Source organism: Elephantulus edwardii, unplaced genomic scaffold (assembly GCF_000299155.1).
Source record: "Elephantulus edwardii isolate Elephantulus edwardi_28Jun2011 unplaced genomic scaffold, EleEdw1.0 scaffold00111, whole genome shotgun sequence".
NCBI classification, from domain to species: Eukaryota; Metazoa; Chordata; class Mammalia; order Macroscelidea; family Macroscelididae; genus Elephantulus; species Elephantulus edwardii.
The window spans coordinates 10,190,106-10,210,386 of record NW_006399861.1 but is presented as its reverse complement, the minus strand read 5'-3'; the positions used below and the strand labels follow the sequence as shown (position 1 = coordinate 10,210,386).

General features: G+C 42.1%; 1 protein-coding gene across 1 annotated transcript in view; it reads right to left on the bottom strand.

Moving 5' to 3' along the window:
• Positions 1–20,281, bottom strand: part of NUDCD3 (NudC domain containing 3) — a 316,694-nt gene that overhangs the window by 53,527 nt on the left and 242,886 nt on the right. The window contains exon 4 of the mRNA XM_006892146.1: positions 13,428–13,571. Coding sequence (XP_006892208.1) covers positions 13,428–13,571 — 144 coding nt within the window. The remainder of the gene's footprint in view (positions 1–13,427; positions 13,572–20,281) is intronic.

Sequence of the window (20,281 nt, the reverse complement as noted above, 5' to 3'; positions counted from 1 at the left end):
TAATAAAATTAAAAACAACAACAACCAAAAAACCCACCAGAGGATCAGCTATGAGTTGGCTGGTCTTGACTCAATGGTATAGAATAACAACAACAACATACTTATTTCCTAGGCTTTAGGTTCTTGTCAAAACGCAAAAGTGACTTAATCTGTAATTTCTACTCTGAATTGATTAAAAAATAATAGTTTGTGAAGCAATTCATAGTGCTGGCTCACAGGCAAGGAAAAGTGGCCAGGAAAATGGGAAGATGTTTCACAAGTGAGGAAACACAGACAATTAATCACTCCATAGAAAAATGTGTACTCTCAATAGAAAAACAAATCAGGCAAGGTATGTAAAAATATTAGCAAAAGCAAACTAAAATTTTTATGAAGACAACACCACAGGTGAAGAAATATGCTTCTGCCCTTCCCCAAACTGAAGGCCAAGAAGCCAGTGCTGAAAGAGTGCACAATCACATGCCCAATAAAGGGAAGACTCACAGTCATCCACCTTCTGGTAGCCCAAGACATCAAGGCTCTAAAATCAAAGTCAAAGTCATTGTTGTCACCTTGGAAATGACTCCATTCAAGGGGTTTTCAGAAGCTGTAAATCTCATGGGAGGAGACAACCTATCTTTCTCCCTCGTGCTGCAAATGGATGGATTCAAAGTGCTAGAGAGGTGTGGTCTTAGGACAAGGCTACCAGAAAGCACCTCAAATATCTTCAGAAAGAGCACTCCCAGGAGAAACAAACTCGAAAACACCAAGCTCTCATGACCAACAAGGCAGTGAGGTAGTTAAAAATGTAACATCCTTGTGGTAAGGACAAATATCAAGGCTAATAAGGACAAAAGCAAGGCCTACACTTTGATCAGGTCTGATTAAAGAGAAAGTCTAATTTCAATTTGCTCCTGACTATAAGACTTTGGATGTTGCTGACCAAGACAGGAGCTGCCTAGATTAAAAGAATGTAAAAAAAAACTGTGATCAGGGCAAAATGATACTGTCTTACTGAAATGTGTTTGTGTGTATGTGCAAAACGTTAATTCTCCTACTGACATTGCCTTCTGATATGGATGTGGTTTTGTAAACAGAAAAGGTCAGCAAATAAGAAACAGTAAACAACATTTTATTCTTTGACTCTAGTCAACATGCTTTTCCATTGTAAAACTTCTCAAATAAAATCTATGAGGACTACCCCTGACCCATAAGTTCTTCTTCCCTTACCTCCTGACTAAGCAAAGTCTTGAATAGTTCATTCCATTGTCCAGCACTTTCCTACTTGTCAGAGAAGTGTAACAGTTGCTAGCAAAATTGAGTCGAGCTGCTAATTCTCAAAATAATATATTATTAAACAGATTTTCCAGCATATATGATTGTTGTTGTTGTTGTTAAGTGCTGTCGAGTCGCAGGTGACTCATAGCGACCCTATGAAGGAGAGTCCTCGATGCCTGGGTGCCTTTCATCCTCTCTCCAGGTTCATAGGGTTTCCGGAGGCAAGCTATTACGGAAGTGGATGCCACTCCTCCTTCCACGCTTGTTTAATCGGGGAGCTCGACCCCACTCTCGGTCCACATTGGGTAGCCAACCATTAACGCATTTGACACATCCGTGTCACAGTGTTCAGCCTCACAGCAACCACAAGTGACAGCAGGACGGCAACTTGTACACCAGGGCTATACGACCTAGAGGAATGTCTGAACAAAAACAAAGGGCCCAAGAGCCCTTTTGGGCTTGAAACCGCTGTTGCCTTCAACCCAAGGCCAAGCGTGGCTTCCCTGCCTTTCTCCAGAGACGGCCACAACACAACTACAACTCAACTCCCACATACACAGCATCATGCTCTCTGGCCAAAGGATCACGGCCACCCTGGGTGGCCACCCTGGGTGGGGCAAACCTGGGCAATTATGGCCGTCTCCTCCCTCCTCTTCTCCTTTTGGGCTTGAAGCCACTGCTGCCTTCATCCCAAAGCCAAGTGTGGCTTCCCTGGCTCCTGGAGGCAGAGTCACCTTTCTCCAGAGACCGCCACAACACAACTACCACATATATGATTAATGAATTAATTTATTAAAATTTAAAAGTTCCGGAGATCCAAGACAGCGGCAGAGGCAGAGACAGTGTGGTGAGCTGCGGTAGTAGCGAACCACTTAAAGCAGGGCCATTATGGCCTTCCACAGACTTCGGCTTATTGATAATTGAACACTTAAACACTGGCCCTCAGTGAAGATTGAAGCTCAACAACAGGAATTCAAGGATTCCCAAGCAGAAAGGGGTGAGTCTCGTGGCTCCCACGCCGCCCCCCCCCCACAAGCCCGTGCTCGCCGAACAGCTGCTGCAGCTCCATGAGGCTTCCACAGCCTGAAGGAATGGATTCCCTCACCCAGGATGGATGCTGGCCACTGGCCCTCCTCAAAACTGGTACAGTGAAGCCACCACACTGCCACACGGTGGACTTGTTCTGAAGAGAATTCTTGGAGCCAGGATGGCGGCTGTGGGGGAAGCGGGTGCCTCTGGCCGCCCGCACAAGAGGGGCCGCACACCCACCGAGTGCCTGTGCGGAGGGGTGGGGGGGCGCACCCCCAACGGCTGCCCGCATTGGGGGGGCCGCGCACCTCCTGCAGGCCTCCCGCGCTGGGGGGGGGCATGCACCCCGCTGGCCGCCTGCGTAGGAGGTGGCGGATGGGATGCATGCCCGCCATCTGCAGGTTTGGGTTTCCTTGGACAGGCCAAAGATGATTACCTATGCATTGGAAAGGCCAAAGAGGACAATTGCCTATGCATTGGACAGACCAAAGAGGACGATTACCTATGCAATGGATGGCTGAAAGTCACTGTGAGTCTGATGACCTTAACAGTGGCAGCATGCACAAGAGGACCGACATCCTAAATGCACACATATTTTCTTCTGTTGAATGCTTCTGCCAAAAGATGGTTAGACCTGGGGGGAGTCTGTTCAAAATTCTCAGGTTCCTTTTATCATATATAAAGGGGGAGGGCAGTGACACCTACTTCAAAATATAGTATGACCACTTACGGGCGGGGAGTAGCAGTGCTGGAATTGGAAACACTATCCCTGACCACAGAGTCCTCAGTCAGGCGACGGGACCAGACTGGGGTAGGGGCAATTGGAGGGGGAGTACACCAGCCAGCTCCTGGGGGGTGTTGCCCTGCTCGGGATGGGCTGCCCTCGGCCCCCTGCCCAGGACGAGCCGTCGCGGCCCTCTGCCCGGGGCGGGCTGTGCTTGGCTCCCGGCTCGGGGCGAGCCGTCGCGGCCCTCAGGGTGAGCTCCTCAGTCCCCAGATTGTGCCATCTGACCCCTGGGTGGGGAAGGAGAAGAAAAAAAAAAAAAAGAATGCCTAGTGCCTAGGGTATCCAGAGAATGTTACCTAGGCCACCTTCTGCCCCCCCACCCAAGTAAATCTGAAAGTAACACCCTCAAAGCCCTTCTATTTGTAACTCACAAGTTTGTTCTCTCTAGGTTTGCTCCCTTTCCTATAGGTAACCTTAACTCTGAGTTTTACTCCATAATTGACCCTAAACCCAGTGCCAGTGACAAAAAGGAAATATAACTGACAGCTAAGGAAGCAAAGGAGGATGGAGCCTCTGGGTTCAACCAGCCATCCCCACTGGACCCACCTGGGAAAACACTTTGCAGTCCAGAGGAAAGAAAATGACAGGAAAATATCTTCTAACAGACTAAGAAGGCAAGCAGCTGTAACCCAAGACCACCAGTAAGGTGATAAAGCGTCCTCCCTTCCTCCCTTTACATCTACGCCCCTGTTCAGCATGAAGAAGCCAGAGAGTCGGCATCCAATTCCCAAATCAATAAGACAGTGGGTTTAATTACTATTGGAAAATGCTTGTCATTCCTCTGTAGCATCTGGTCCCCACTGGACCCTCATCATTTCCTTCACCTGCTCCCCCCACCGACCAAACTGTGCAGCTCTGCAACTGCATCCTGGCCCATCCTCACCCTTCTGCCCCCAACCCTCACCTCCTTGTACCCCCCCAATATGTTTTTCCCAATTAAAAAAAAAAATTTAAAAGTTCCAAGGGAGCTCTGGTGGCCTAGTGGCAAGAAGCTGCACTGCAATCCCAGAGGTTTGTGGTTCGAATCCATCATATGCTCTGCTGGAGAAGGAGGGGCACTCTCCTCCTATACCAGTCTGAGTCAATTTGATGGTACACAGAAAAAATAATAAAATTTAAAAAAAAATACAAATAAAAATAAATAAAATTTAGAAGTTCCATATTGGGTTCTGGCCTTCATTACTATAAGATTATTAATTTTTGTTGCTTTAAGTTAAAAAGTCCTATGCTGGGACACAGTTTCATTTTGGTATAAAGAAAAAATTTGGGGCAAAAACCACAGTGGTAATGTTTAAACAGCATGATGAATGCAATTGATGTTAGTGAACTATACATTTAAGAATAGTTAAAATGTTAAATTTTACAATATATATTTTGCCATAGTAAAAAAAAAAGTTTATATTAAAAACCAACTTTTAATTGGTAGCACATACCAGGACACATACACTTTATCGTTGAACAATCTCTAAGAAAGTTCCACCTTTCTGAGGAAAACTCATGGCAAAATGAGTGAAGAATTTTCTTTCTACCCAGTTAATCTACTTTTGAGAACTACAACTTAAGGATGTTAATAGAGTTTTGCAATTTGTTAAGAAACAATCACAGTTAAAAAATCAGCACTAACCTAATTACTACAATGATTTTCAAAGGCTCAGAAATACAGATGTAATTCATAAAAGAATACTCCACACCTATCTCATTTCTTTTAAATGACTGGTGATTGGATCATGTCAATACATGAAAATTCATACATAAGACAGTACTGTCACCTACAGTTACTGCAACCATCTGAAACATCAGCCATATGGCCAACCTGGAATGCCTCCCAACATACCTGCCACCCTTCTGCCCCCTCCTTTGACAGAGGAGCAGAGGCTGGGCTTGTGATGTGACTGCAGCCACCCACAGCAGTGAGGGGGAGAACCAGTTAACATTCTGACTACAGGAAGAAATGGGGATGATGAGCAAGCTAACTGCTTGGTAGATGTGACTGAATGAGGCAGAGGGGAAGAGCAGTCATTGTCATTGCCACGGTTGATTGTATATCTCTGTAACCAAGAAAGGAACTTGCCTGAGAGTCAAGAAGCATCATTTAACATTCTCAAGTGTGGGAGGAAAGGAGGGAGGAAGGCAAGAACTGTCACACAGTTTTAGCTGCCACCCCTGCCTACTTCAAATGCCTGCTATGGTACATCTGACCTGGAATCGTGGCACAGGGACAGAAAGAAGGGGACTATTATGGAAAGAGGTGGTAAGCAAGCAGCAAGCTTATATTTGGTTATAAGTTTAAACAAGACCCATTTGTTGGCAGTAGACCCAGGAATAACAGTGAAATAAACACATATGAAGACCACTCCTCTTACCACATAATCCTATCTGCAAAACCTGTAATCTTAACTTTTGGATTACTTTCCTTTGATTACTGTAAAAAATACGGTAGCTTAAAATAATTGAAAATTATTCTTTCACAGTTCTGGAGATGAGAGTTGGAAATTTGGCAAGGCAGTTTGAAACAGGGACTGGTGGCCACATGGTAGAAATGTGCACCACAAAGGCAGGGGATTAGAGATCACCAGCTATCCCAGGGAGAAAGATGAGCAGTGTCTTCGCAGGCAATACAGCCTTTGAGAATCCACTGATGGGTCAGCGCTAAGCCAGTGTTGGCTCAACAGTACCTAACAATATCCTTCGGGAGATCTTCTCTCAGCCCAAGTCCTGGTGACAGAGAGCATTAGAACATTAAAATGCTGGGCTGCTGACCTAAAGCGTGGCAGTCAGAATTCCTCAAGAGCCTCTGGAAAAAAACCCAGTTTCTTCTGAAGCCTAGCAGTCTCAGAAACTAGCCCCACAACCCCACTGAGGGGGCTATGAGCCGGAGGTGACTGGGAGTGGGTCTGGTTTTGTTTTCCTCAGCCTCCCACAGTGCCTGCAGAACAAGATCCCTGAGAATTACCCCAGTGCCCAGCATAGGGTGTGGCACTTAATGATAAACAATCAATAAATAAGTACTTGGAGGTAATTATGACCAAGGTCAAAGCGCTTTCTATGACATGAAAAGTTAGACAATTTGCAAAAAGTTGTGCCTCTTCCTGGAGCAGCAGGTGTTAGGGAAAAGCAAAAGAAACTACAACAAAGCTTAAAGGCAACCAGGGCATAGGGGTGGAGTAGAGCAAGAACACAAAATCAACAAGGAGCATAAAGTATCCTGGCAGAAGCCAAAACTACCTCAGCCTAAGAAGGGAAACAGAGGGGACGTGGCAGCAGAGGACTTCCGAGTGTCTGCAAGCATGGAGGCACTGGCATGAGAGCAACCTCTAAGGTAAAAGATTTACACTTCAGGCTTTTCTTTCAAAAGCTTCATGAGAAGAAATGAGCATGAGGGCAGTTGTCACTGACTTTGCCTCAGGAACATGTCAACTACCTTTCCTATCTAACTGCTGGGCAGCTGGTCTGGCTTATCACTTCTCAGAGATATGTTGTTACCAACTGTGAGATCATTCTGCAAAGAACTATCAAGCACTGAAAGAGTGTCTATTAATTAATGGTTACTTTGAAAGAACTTTAAGGCTATTAGCCATGTCCACATTTAAGAACTGATGCCTTTGAGTAGTGGTGTGGGAGAAAAGTACTGAACATACCATGGACTACCAGGAGAACAAAACAGTCTGTCACTGAGAGGGTGAAATCAAGTTTCTTCTCGGAGGCTAGGACTTTGAAGCTCTGTCTCACATACTTTGGGCATATGGCCAAGAGAGACTAGTCCGTGGAAAATGACAACATGCTTGGAAGGGTGGAGGAACAGCACAGGAGAGGAATATCCCAGATGAGATGTGTAAGCTTGACGAGGAAGGGCAGAACCAAGTTCAGGCCAAGAAAGGCAAGTTTATGGAGGAGAAACTGGGGCTGGCTCTCAAGCAGTAGACCAGCCCCCACTAAAAGTTAGAGAGGGGTTTTATATTCTCTTACAAGGAACTTGGGGAAAGGGATGCTCACAGATGTTTCTTACATGATAGGGAAGTGGACTGGGGTTTGAGATAATTATTTCTGGGAACGGGGATAGGGTAGCTTTATCCTTGACAGAGAGAAAAAGCATAGCTGCTGCTTCCTATGACTGGGTTCTTTCATTAACCATTCTGGAAGAGGAAGGAAAGGGCTCTAAAGTCCTAAGAAGCTGGACTGGCATGATAACTAAGGCAATGAGATTGATGTGTCAGAATCAGTGACACTGACTAGGATAAGGCAGGGTTCAGAACTGTTGTACACAGGGTCACTATGAGTCACAGGTGACTCAAGAGCACATAACAACAACAAAATGGTACAGCTGTTAGAGAAAATTAAAGCAGTTCCACAAAATACTGCAGAATTACCATGACCCAAACATTCCATTGCTATATACAGACCCCAAAAACTTGAAAGCAGAAACTCAGAGTTTTGTACACCAATGTTCACTGGAACACTATTCATGACAGACAAAAGGTGAAAACAAGTTGAATGTCTATCAATAAATAAATTAACAAAATCTGAGGCATACTTACAAAGAAATTCTGTTCAGCCAATTAAAGAAATAAAGTCATGGCACATGATACATGGATGGACCTTAAAGATATTATGTTAAGGGAAATAAGTCAAACAAAAAGGATCACATGTGTGTAACCAAAATAAGGCAAATGTATGTTTGCTTTTGTTATATGCCGTCAAGTTGCCTGCAACTCATAGCGACCCTATGTACAACAGCTCTGAATACTGCTCTATTCTGAGCCAACCTTATTGTCTCTGACACACCTACTTCCATTACCCCAATCACTGAGTCAATCCATCTCATTGAGGTCTTCCTCTTTTTGCACTGTTCTTCCACCCTCCCAAGTAAATTCCACTTATTAGGGTTAATGTTGCACTGTTAATTAATTTAACTGTTGTCATTAAGTTGGACACATGTAAAAAGATTAATTAGAAAAAGGTGTACTATATATACATTTACATCAACAACAAGAATAGTTAGGTGTTGAGACTGCCATGAAGCAGACCACCTCATGGGATCTGGTTTCTTAGTTTCATGGGACATGCCATTCAATTGGTCTAATAATGTGCTTTGTGCTTATTTTACCTCATAATTCATTATATAGCATCTGGGCTCTTAGGTTACAAGAATTGACTCAAGATACAAGTTTCTATCCTGGAAAAACAGAGAAGGAGGAGAAGCAGAAAGAGGAGGTAATAGAATTTGTGGCTAATTGCCCCCATGAAAAATTGCCTTCTTTATCATGAGGGAAAAAATGACTACATCATGCCTGACTACTAATTTTTAATATTTTGATCACAGATTCCAGAGAAAAACTGTTATCAAAAGACAGGACCTACAGAACAAAATTTTGAGATCTTGTGAAATCCCCTTTTTCTGGAGCCACACAGGATGGGAGAAATCCCTGAAACTGCTTCTCTAAAATAATCTTTAAATTGGAAATAAAAAATATCTCTTGAAGTCTTCTTAAATTATATTAAGTATTCTTATACTTAGGCAGTTGACAGAACAGAGCAAGGAGACACTACACGGTTCAAAATCAAGAAGGGGGTTCATCAGGGATGTATTCTGTCTCCATACCTTTTCAATCTGTATGCAGAACAGATCGTTGAGACGCTGGGTTGTACAAGAGGAATGTGGCATCAGCATTGGTGGAAGAGTCATCAACAAACTGTGTTATGCAGATGACACAACCCTGCTTGCTGAAACTGAGGAGGACCTGAAGCACTTGCTGCAGAAGGTCAAGGACTGCAGCCTCCTATATGGATTGAAGCTCAACATCAAGAAAACAAATATTCTCACCATTGGGCCAATTGGCAGCATCAGTATGGATGGTGAAGAGACTGAGATAGTTAACAGTTTTAGTTTGGTTGGCTCCACAATCAACATTCTTGGTAACAGCAGCCAGGAAATCAAGAGACTAATTGCATTGGGAAAGTCAGCTGTGAAGGACCTCTCAAGAGTGCTCAAGAGCAACGATGTCAGGCTGGAGACTAAGGTGCACCTGATCCTGGCTATAGTCTTCGCAATTACGTGCTATGCATCAGAGAGTTGGACAGTGAATAGGGTTGACAGAAAGAGAATTGATTCCTTTGAGCTGTGGTGTTGGAGAAGAGTGTTGAATATACCTTGGACTGCCAGGAGAATAAACAGGTTTGTCCTAGAAAAGGTGAAGCCAGAATGTTCCTTGGAGTCAAGGATTCTGAAGCTTCGTCTGACATACTTTGGGCATGTTGCAAGGAGGGATTGGTCCTTGGAGAGAGACATCACGTTTGGCAGAGTGAAGGGGCGGCGAAAGAGAGGAGGACCTTCAATGAGATGGATCCATTCTGTGACTGGAGTGGTGGGAATAAGTGCGTTTGAGATGGCTAGATTGGCACAAGATAGAACAGCGTTTAGAGCTCTTGTACATAGGGTCACTATGAGTCGCAAACGACTCGATGGCACATAATAACAACAACAACAACATTCTATACTCCTTCTGAAACATTTCGTTTAAGTTAACTAGTAAAGAATTCATCTTCAAAGGCATCTGAGAGCGTGGAGCATAACAAATTATAGGGCTAACAATGGGAAGAATGAGAATCACTGAATATTTAATTATGTTCATATGAAACCTATTATCTAGACCAAGAAGCAGCATATCAAGATGCAAACATATCAAGGGAACACTGTATGGTTTAAAATCGGGAAAGACATGAGATATAGCTATATCTTTTTACCATACTTATTCAGTATGTATACTAAGTAAATCATTCCACAAGCTGGACTACATGAAGAACAATGTGACATCAGGAAACTTGTATTACGCAATTGACGCAATCTTGCTTAACACATTGCCGCACACTTTTAAATTGACAACCATGCTTAGAAACACATTCTACCCCCACCCCCACCCCTGTGCCCCCATGTATTACAGTCACTTGCGACAACGTGTTAACAGAAAGAGAAGAGGACTTGAAGCACTTGCTGCAGAATGTATACCAATGAAGGAATTTTTCTTTTACTTCTGAAAGAGAAGAGCGAACTGGGGGTGGGGAGAAAAGTGCAACAATGAATGAATGGAAATCCAAAATCTCTATAAATGTTCATTGACATGAATAATAATAATAAAAAAAATGAATAGTTGCTGTTCTTCTTCTTAGGTACCCTCAACTGGAGTACGACTCACAGAGATCCTATGAACAACTGATCAGAAGGCTGTCCTATCCTGTGCCATCCTTATCACCTCAGAAACACTTGAGCCCAGTGTTGCAGTCATCGTGTCAGTCAATCTCCCTCTCTTGCTATGACCTTTCATCTTTCTAAGCATGATGTCTTTTTTCCAAGGAATGTTGTTGCTGTTAGAAGCCATCAAACTGAGTACAACTCATGGTGATCCTATGAACCAATCAGAATCTTGTCCTATCCTGTGCCATCCTCACCAATTTTTACATACTTGAGCCCTCATTCAAGTGACTGTATCACTCCATCTCATAGAGAGCTTCCTGTCTTTCACTTACCCTCTACCTTTCCAAGGAATAGCCTCTTTTAGTAACAATCCCAAAATATGTCAGAAGTAGCTTCACAGTCTTCGCTTCCAATTACTATGCTGGATGTACTTTTTCCAAAACATATGGCAGGCAGTCATGGGAAAGTCAGTACTCTTCTTCAACATTATAATTAAAAGTCACCAATTATTCTTCTTTCATCCTTATTAAACAATCAGTTCTCACATGTATAGCAAGGGATGAAAAAGACCATGGCCTGAATCAGGCTCACCTTAATGTTCAAACTAGCATCACTGCTCTTCAGTATTTTGGAAAGATTCTGGCAGCGGACATGTCAAATGCAGTATGTCTCCTCATCTCCTGATTACTGATACAAGGGTGTTGCTTATAGATGAAATCATTAACAATTTCAATCCCTTCTTAAGCAGTTATGATGTTGCTTATCAGTCCAGTGTTAAGGATTTTTGTTTTCTTGAACAGAGATGCAATTTGTATTAAATACTGAAGTCCTTCAATAAATGTAGCAAGCATTTCAAGTTCTCCTCAATTTCAGCAAGCAAGATTGTATTATCTGCATAACACAGTTTGTTAAGTCTTCCTCTGATCCCAATGTTATATTCCTCTTCATAAAGTCCAAGTTCTTGAATAATTTGCTAAGCATGCAAACTGGGTAAGTCTACAGAAAGGATATAACCCTGATGTACATCTTTTCCTGATTTTAAACCCAAGTAGTGTTTCCTTGCTCTGTTTGTAACAATAGTCAGCAAGTTAGCAGAAATTCTCAATTTCCTCCTCTTTTGTTCATAGCAGCATTATTTACAATCACAAGAACATGAAAATAGCCTGAATGTCCATCAAAAAAACAAACAAATGGATTGAGAAATTGTGGCACGATCACAAGATGGAAACTATGCAGCACTCAGGAATAATGATTAAAAAAATACTTTAACATGGGAGAGATTATGCTGACGGAACTAACTGATTTTCATAAGGACAAACACTTCATAAGACCATTATTGTAAAAACAGAAGGATAAGTAAGACGTGTATAAAAAGTCCAAAGGGGAAGTAGAGGGGCTCCACAATCAACACTCTTAACCAGCAGTCAGGAAATCAAATCAAAAGACAAATTGCATTGGGAAAAATCTGTCAGGGGCCTCTCCAGAGTGCTGAAAAGCAACGCTGTCAGTCTAGCAACTAAGGTGTGCCTAATGCAGGCCACAGTCTTTGCAATTACTTGTTATATTTCAGAGAGCTGGACAATGACTAAGGATGACAGAAGAAGAATTAGATGGCTTTGAGCTGTGATGCTGGACAAGAGTCTTGATACCATGGACTGCCAAGAAAACAAATAGGTCTGTCTTGGAGAGGGTGAAACCAAGTTTCTCCTTGGAGGCTAGGATTTTGAAGCTCCATCTCATAGACTTTGGGCATATGGCCAGGAGAGGCTGGTCCTTGGAGAAGGACATCATGCTTGGAATGGAGGAGGGACTGCACAGGAGAGGAAGACCCTGGATGAGGTGGATTGATACACTAACTAGGGCAATGGGGGTTATTTTGCTGGAATCATGAGAACGGCTCAGGACAGGGAAGGGTTCAGAGCTGCTGTACATAGGGTCACTATGGGTGGCAGGCGACTTGACGACACATAATAATAACATCCAAAACACTGAGGATGATGGTCCAGCTAACTTGGTACATATTTTGAGGGGACACAATTCAATTCCATAACACTGTCCTATCTGATTCCCCCAAAGATTCAGGACTTTGCCATATGTAAAACCCTTTCATGCCACTGCATCATCCCAGTCTAAAATCAAGCCCTATCTAAATTCTACTCTGTAGCAAAATTTCACTTCTGTGAATCCAGAATACAAGTTTTCTGCTTCCAAAGTGCAGTAGTACAACAAACAAGAAAGCAGCCATTTTCTTACACATAGAAGAAATTGAACGGAAGGCTGGCATAATGAGCACCAAGCTGGTCAAATACCCAGCAGATTAATATGCAGTAGTTTTCATGGCTTGAAAAAAGTCCTGTTCTCTGAGACCATCTACGCTGTGGTCCAGCCCTCCAGACTCTGGATGCTGACCGTGCTCTCTAGATTTTGGGAGAAGGGCCCCAAATCCTGGGATTTGATTCTGATGCTGAGATTTCAGGCCTATTGTGGGAGTAACTCTGCTTACTCAGCTAAGAGCAGTCCCATTCTTCTAATCCAACTAAACTGAGACCCTACCTCTGCCTGGCAGCATTCATTCTCTTTCTCTGAGCATGGCAGCCCCACTCCCTCAGCTTTGAGTGATAATGCCATCTGGCTACACTCTGGAACCAAGTTGATATGATCGGACTCTGTGAAACTTGTGACATCTCTCTCCAAGGAAGGAGCCTTTCCTAACAACATGCCCAAAGTATGTGAGATGAAACTTCGGCGTCCTTGCTTCCAAGAAGCAATCTGGCTTTGCTTTCTCCAAGTCATCTTAAAGACATCAATTTTTTCCCCTGTCATCCTGAATCACTCTCCAGCTGCAAGTGACCAAAAAGACTATGATTTGAATCAGGCACTCCTTAGTCCTCAAATTAACATCACTGTTCCTCAGAAATTTGGAGAAGTCCCTTATTGCACACTTTCCAATGCAATACATTGTCCTGACTGCTGGTGCCAAGTGTATTTATTGTACATCCTGGTGAGATTAAGTTATTAACAGTTTCAATCTTTTCTCCATCAATCTTATAATGTGTGCAGTAGGCAAACGGATAAAATGTATCTGTGCTCAACTGCTAGAATTAATTACTGGTCTATTGATCTGGAAGCTCCCCATACACATATAAAAAAAGGATATATACTTACCAAAATACATTTTCCTGGCTCAAGGCTCCAAAATGAACTCTCAGTGTTGATTCTGTGGGTGAGTTTTCCTTCCATGAGAACACGTACCCCACTTTCCTCCAGTACCACCACTCGGATGGAGTCACTGTTGAGGTCCACTGACACCTACACCATAATAGGACAAAGTCAGTTCACCTGGGAGGGTGATAACCAGTGCTCTGGAAAACAGGGAAGGGAATAATGGTGTCCAAGGTACTTGAATTTACAGTTTAGAAAAAAGAAGCCCTTGCTTCTTTTACAGCAAGGTGGTTGACGTGTCTTCCTCAACCTTGATGCCATATTCTTCCTCCAAGAGCCCAGCTATTCTAATGATTTGCTCAGCCACAGACTATATGGGTATTGATAAAGGATACAGCTCTGATGCATATGGATTTTACATTATGCAGTGTTCCCTTGTTCTGTTCCAACAACTGCTTCTTCCATTAGGTACAGGTTTCTCATGAGCACAACTAAGAGTCCTGAGATTCTCATTCTTTTCAATGTTATCCATACAGTCAAATGTCTTTGCATAATCAACAAACCATTAATAAACATCTTTTTGGTATTCCCTGTCCTGTTCTCCAGCTAAGATCCATCTGATATCAGCAATGTTATGAGAAAGATATCAGCTTACTCCCAACAACGATGTTGTGGGATGCCTTGGAGTCAATTACGAGTCTTAGTTACCCTATGAACAACAGAAGAAAACCCTGTCTTCTCTGTGCCATCCTCACAATCTCTGCCATGCTCATGTCCACTGCTGCTGTCACTGTCAAATAGCCCTTGTCAAGGGTCTTCCTCTCTTTCACTGATTCTCAAACTTTCCCAGAATGATGTCTTTTTCCAAGAACCAGCTTCTCCTGATAACATTGCCAAAGACTATGAGCTGAAGTTTCGTTATCCTTGCCTCTGAGAAGCATTGTGGTTGCACTTTTTCCAAAATAAATATATTTCTTTTTACAGGTCAGAAGGATGGGCAATCTGTTCCAGTGTGATTAATTGTCTCTGCAAACACACAGGAGGGTCAGCTACGGGTTGGCTCCAACTATACAATATACAACAACAAGATATTCTATACTCTTCTCCAACTCCACAACTCAAAGGCATTGATTCTTCTTCAATCTTCCTTATTCACTGTTCAACTTTCATATGCATAAGAAGTAAAAATACCATAGACTGGATCTGCTGCACCTTAGTCTTTAAACTAATGCCTTGATCTATGGAACTTTGGAGAAACTCTTAACAACACATTTTCCCAGTGCAACATGTCTTCTGATTTCTTGGCTGACATTAACAGAGGTGCTGATTGTGAATTCAAGTAAAATGAAACCATCAAGAATACTAATCTTCAAACAGTAATAATAGCCAAGTTCAATGGGACAGTAAGAAAGAGTGCAAACCATTTTGAAGGCAGTGAGTTAAAAATTTACCACAACATTATTTATAGATGTTCGAGTCCATATTACTTGCTCTGCATCAGAAAGCTGGACAATAACTTAGGGATGATAGAGGAACAGTGGATGCCTTTGAATCATGGTGGGGCAGAAGAGTATTGAAAATATCATGGACCACCAAGAAAACAAACTGATCTGTCATGGAGATAGTGAAATGAAGTTTCTCCGTAGAAGCTAGGATTTTGAAGCTCTGTCTCACATTCTTTGGGCATGTGGCCAGGAGGGACCAAACCTTAGAGAAAGGCATCATGCTCAGCAGGGTGGAGAGACAGTGCAGGAAAGGAAGACCCTGGATGAGATGGATTGATACTGTAACTAGGGCATGGGATAGGTGTGTTGGAGTCAGTGAGAATGGCTCAGGACAGGGCAGGCTTCAGAGCTACTGTACATAGACAACCTAAGTGTTAAAGAAGCTATGATACATTAACACAATGAAATACCATGAGACTCTAACAAAGGATAAAAAAATTAATTTAACACTAAATAACATGACTGAATCTAGAGGAAATTATGTCAAGTGACATAAGAAGTCACAAAAAAGACAATGACTGTATTAAGACCATTATTAAGGAAAATAAAAAAGCTGAACATAGAAATTCCATATTCCACTGCTTGGAATATACTTTCTCAGTATATTTTCTCAATTAGAACTGAGGCACAAAATGAGATTTGTATACCAATGTTCACAGCAGCATTATTCATCATTGCAAGAACATGGAAAAAGCCCATGTCCAACTACAATGGAATGGATTGAGAAATTACAGTACATTCACATGATGGAATACCACACAGCATACAGGCAGGAACAATAATTTTGAAAGTTGCTACCTAACATGGGAGGCACTAGAGAACATGAACTAACTCAGTCCTATAAGGACAAATACTGTATAAGGCTATTATTGTAGAAATAGATAACTAGTAAAACATGTATGAGGATCCAAGTGGGGAAGAGTAGGAACAAAGAGGTGAGGATGGCAGGGGAGGTAAACATAGGTTCACACAATTTGATGGGTAGAGGGAAGGGTTGGGTAAAGGAAATGGGAAAGATCTGATGTGAAAAACACTGTATTCAAACTTTGTAAGTAAACTAGTATAAAATCTTACTTAAAAAAAATTAAGGAAAGGCTTACACATAGATAGATTCATTCTTGAATGGTTACCAGGGAAGGAAAGGGGGTGGGAGAGGAGGGTAAAACTTAACAAATAGGAAAGTTGAACCAAGTTAAAGGTAATATAATATACCCAAAGTATATAAACATGCCCTGTAATCAGATTACTACTTTAAAAGCAATTAATGTTATGAGTGAATAAAAATTCAGTATGATTTATAAACTTTCACTATCATAATAAATTTTTTAAGTTATTATTTGCGTAAGTCATAAACAGACTTTTTGGAAGAAGTCTTTCTACCAATACATGTGTGACTCAAAACAAGCTAGCACATTCTAAGTCTTCATTACACATTTATGAAATGATCAAAAACAACGCCACAAAGTTTCAATAATTAAAAATGGAGTTAAATGTTTTCTAATGAAATCTGATATTGTAGTTGAACTAGTCTAACCATTCATAAAAAGGAGGAGAAGGAAGAATCTTATGTTCAAGTAGCTACATTTAGGATTTTCTATGTGAAAAACTAAATCCTTTTTTGTAAGACAAAGGGAAGGAAAACAATTAGGAAAGTACTAGGTAGGCGGACAATTGAAAGCATCATGATACACAGTGAAGAGACTGAGATTGCTAACAGCTTCAGCTTGCTTGGCTCCACTAAGGGACATAAACAAAATCAGCTAATAAAGAACACAAGACAAAAGATTTCATTCCAGATATATAAAGCTGTAACTAAATAGTTACCTTCCATGGAAACAAAGCACAGAATGTATCAAACCCCAAACAATGACGAGAAATCAAGTGGAGGTCAGGTGTAAGAGACCCCACCAAATCCACAGAAGAAGTTGAAGAGGAATGTGGTGACAGGTAACAAAGAGGGGACATCACTGAATAACAGGTCTGAAACAGGGATTCTGCAGCTAATTTGGGATTCAAGCTTGCAGTCAACAAATTTAAAGAACTTGAGCAAAAAGAGGGGCTAAAAAGATGAGCTGAAGGCCAGGTGATGGGTAGAGCTATGCTAGTGGGAGACAGGCATAGCTCTTCCAGGGACAGGCAACCTACTGTTTATTTTAAGTCAGGGCACTTCTCCAAAGAAACTAGCAAGAGTGTTGGAAGAGCCCAGAGTTCATGACCGTTCAAAAGGCCTGTCCTCTCAACCATTTGGGTACAGCTGAGCTAGTCAGTCCACTCAGCTCCCACTGTAATGGGAGGAACAAATTTCACAGACACATAATGGAGAAAAACATCTAGCTAGCAATAATTATTATTTTGTATTTACAATTATTTATTCATTGTAAATATCATTTTTAAAACATTTTCTACTAGTTTATTTACAAAATTCAAACACATTCTTTTCAAAAACAAATTCTTTCCATTTCCCTCACCCCTACCCAACAAACTGTATAACCCTATGATTAATCTCCCGGCCTCCTGCACATCCTCATCCCTCTGCTTCCAAACTCTCCCACCCCTCCTGGATCCCCATATTCATTCTAAAATAATGGTTTTATGCAATATTTATCCTTGTGGGACTGACTTAGTTCACTCAACATATAATGCTCTCCAGTCCCTCCAAAGTTAGGTAATAATTTACAAAGTCACTGCTCCTGTGTGCTGCATAGTATTCCACTGTGTGAATAATTTCTCAATCCATTTATTTGTGGTTGGACATTTGGCCTGTTTAACTTGTTTAATTTGGCAAAGTTTAACACGTTGCCACACACTTTTAAATTGAGACCATACTTTAGAAACACATTTTTTTTGGCCGTCATTTGCGGCAATGTGTTAACAAGGCAGCAAGTAATAAATGTTGGAGAGGATGTTGGTGGGATTGTAAAATGGTACAATCATTTTGGAAGGCAATTTGGTACTTCCTCAAAAAGCTAAACATAGAAATTCCATATGACCCAGCTATTCCACTACTTGGAATATACCCTGAGAAAATGAGAAGTGAGGCATAAACAGAGATTTGTACACCAATGTTCGTAGAAGCATTACTCACTACCAATAATTATTAACACTGGAAAGTCTGCTCTCATGGACTTCTCCAAAGTCCTGGTGAACAAGGATGTCAGTTCAAGGACTACGGCATGCCTTATTCAAGCCATAGTTTTTCCAGTTACCTGCTATTCATCTGAGAGTTGGCAATGAATAAAGATGACAGAGGGAAAATTGATGCCTCAGAGCTGTGATGCTGGAGAAAAGTAATGAATATCTATGAACTGCCAAAAGAACAAGCAGGTCTGTTGTAGAGAAAGTGCAGCCAGGGTGCTTCTAAGGGGCAAGGATGGCAGAGCTTCATCTCATATACTGTGAGCATGCTATTGTTGTTATGTTCCATCTAGTTGCCTGCGATTCATAGGGATTCTATGTACAACAGCCATAAACCCTGCTCTATACTGTGCCAATCTTACTGTCTCTAAAATACCCACCCCCATTACCTTACTCAATGAATCAATCCATCTCATCAAGGGTCTTCCTCTCCTGAGCTATCATGCATGACGTCCCCCTCCGAGGACTGATCCCTTCTTGCAATATGTCCAAAGTAAGTAAGACGAAGCTTCAGAATCCTTGTCTCCAAGGAGCAGCCTGATTTCAACCTCTCCAGGATGAAGCTGTTCATTCTTTAACAGTCCATGGTATATTCAATATTCTTCTCCAACATCACAGGCCAAAGGCATCAATATTTTCTTCTATCATCCCTAGTCATTGTCTAGCTCTCTGACACATAGGAAGTGGTTGCAAAGACCATGGCCTGTATCAGGGACACCTTACTCTCTAGGCTGACATCATTGCTCTTTATTATTCTGCAGAGGTCACTGACAGCAGACCTTCCTGTTGTAATACATCTTTTAATTTCCTGGATGCTATTCCTTAGAAAGGAACAAGCAGCTGGGAAAGGTGAAGTCACTGAATGAGAGGACCCTCTAACGAAATGGGATGACACAGTAACTGCAGCAATGGGCTCAACTGTGTCAGAGATGATGAGGATGAGGATGGCACAGGATAGGACAGGGCTCGGTTGTTCAGAGGGTTATTATGAGTTAATAGCATCTAACAACACTAACATAATATTCAGAAGAAGGAAGGAAAAAAATTCTCTTCAATGAGCAAACAGAAGATTAACGATGATATGAGGAAAACCAACAACATGAAAAACTTAGGTAAAATCAAAACCAAAGCACAGAGTTAATTTAAGAAAAAGGAATGTTGTGCTTTGGGGTGACTCATAGCAACCCTATGTGCAACAGCCCTAACTCTACTCTGTCCTGTGCCAATTGTACTGTCTCCGATACACCCATCCCAATTACCCCAGTAACTGAATCAATCCACCTCATAAAGGGCCTACTTCTCCTGCACTGTCCCTCCACTCTCCCAAGCATGATGTCCCTCTCCAAGGACCGGTCCCTCCTTACAACATGTCCAAAGTATGCCAGACGAAGCCTCAGAATTCTTGCCTTCAAGGAGCAGCCCAATTTAACCCTCTCCAGGATGAATTTGTTTTCTTAGCGGTCCATGGTACCCTCAATACTCTTCTCCAGCACCACAGCTCAAAGGCGTCAATTCTCCTTCTATCCTCCTTAGTCATCGTCCAACTCTCTTATGCATAACAAGTGCTAGCAAAGACCATGGCCTATATCAGATGCACCTTACTCTCCAGAGAGACAACATTGCTCTTCAGTACTTTGGAAAGGTCCCTAACAGCAGACTTCCCCATCGCAATACGTCTTTTCATTTCTTGGCTGCCGGTGCCAAGAGAGTTGACTGTGGAGCCAAGCAAACTAAAGCTGTTAACAATCTCAATCTCTTCACCATCCATCCTGATGCTGCCAATTGGTCCAGTGGTGAGAATCTTTGTCTTCTTGACATTAAGCCTCAATCTATATTGGAGGCTGTAGTCCTTGACCCTCTACAGCAAGTGCTTCAGGTCCTCCTCAGTTTCAGCAAGCAGGGTTGTGTCATCTGCATAAGGCAGATTGTTAGCAGATTGTCCACCAATCTTGACTCCACATTTCTCCTCATTGAGCCCAGCCTCCCGGATAATCTGTTCTGCATACAGGTTGAAAAGGTAGGGAGACAGGACATATACCTGACATATGCCCTTCCCAATTTTGAACCACACACAGTTTCCTTGCTTTGTTCTGACAACTGTCTCCTGGTCCAAATATAGGTTTCTCATTAGCACGATCAAGTGTTCTGGGATTCCCATTCTTCTCAGAGTCAGCCACAGTTTGTTATGATCCACACAGTCAAACGCCTTTGCATAGT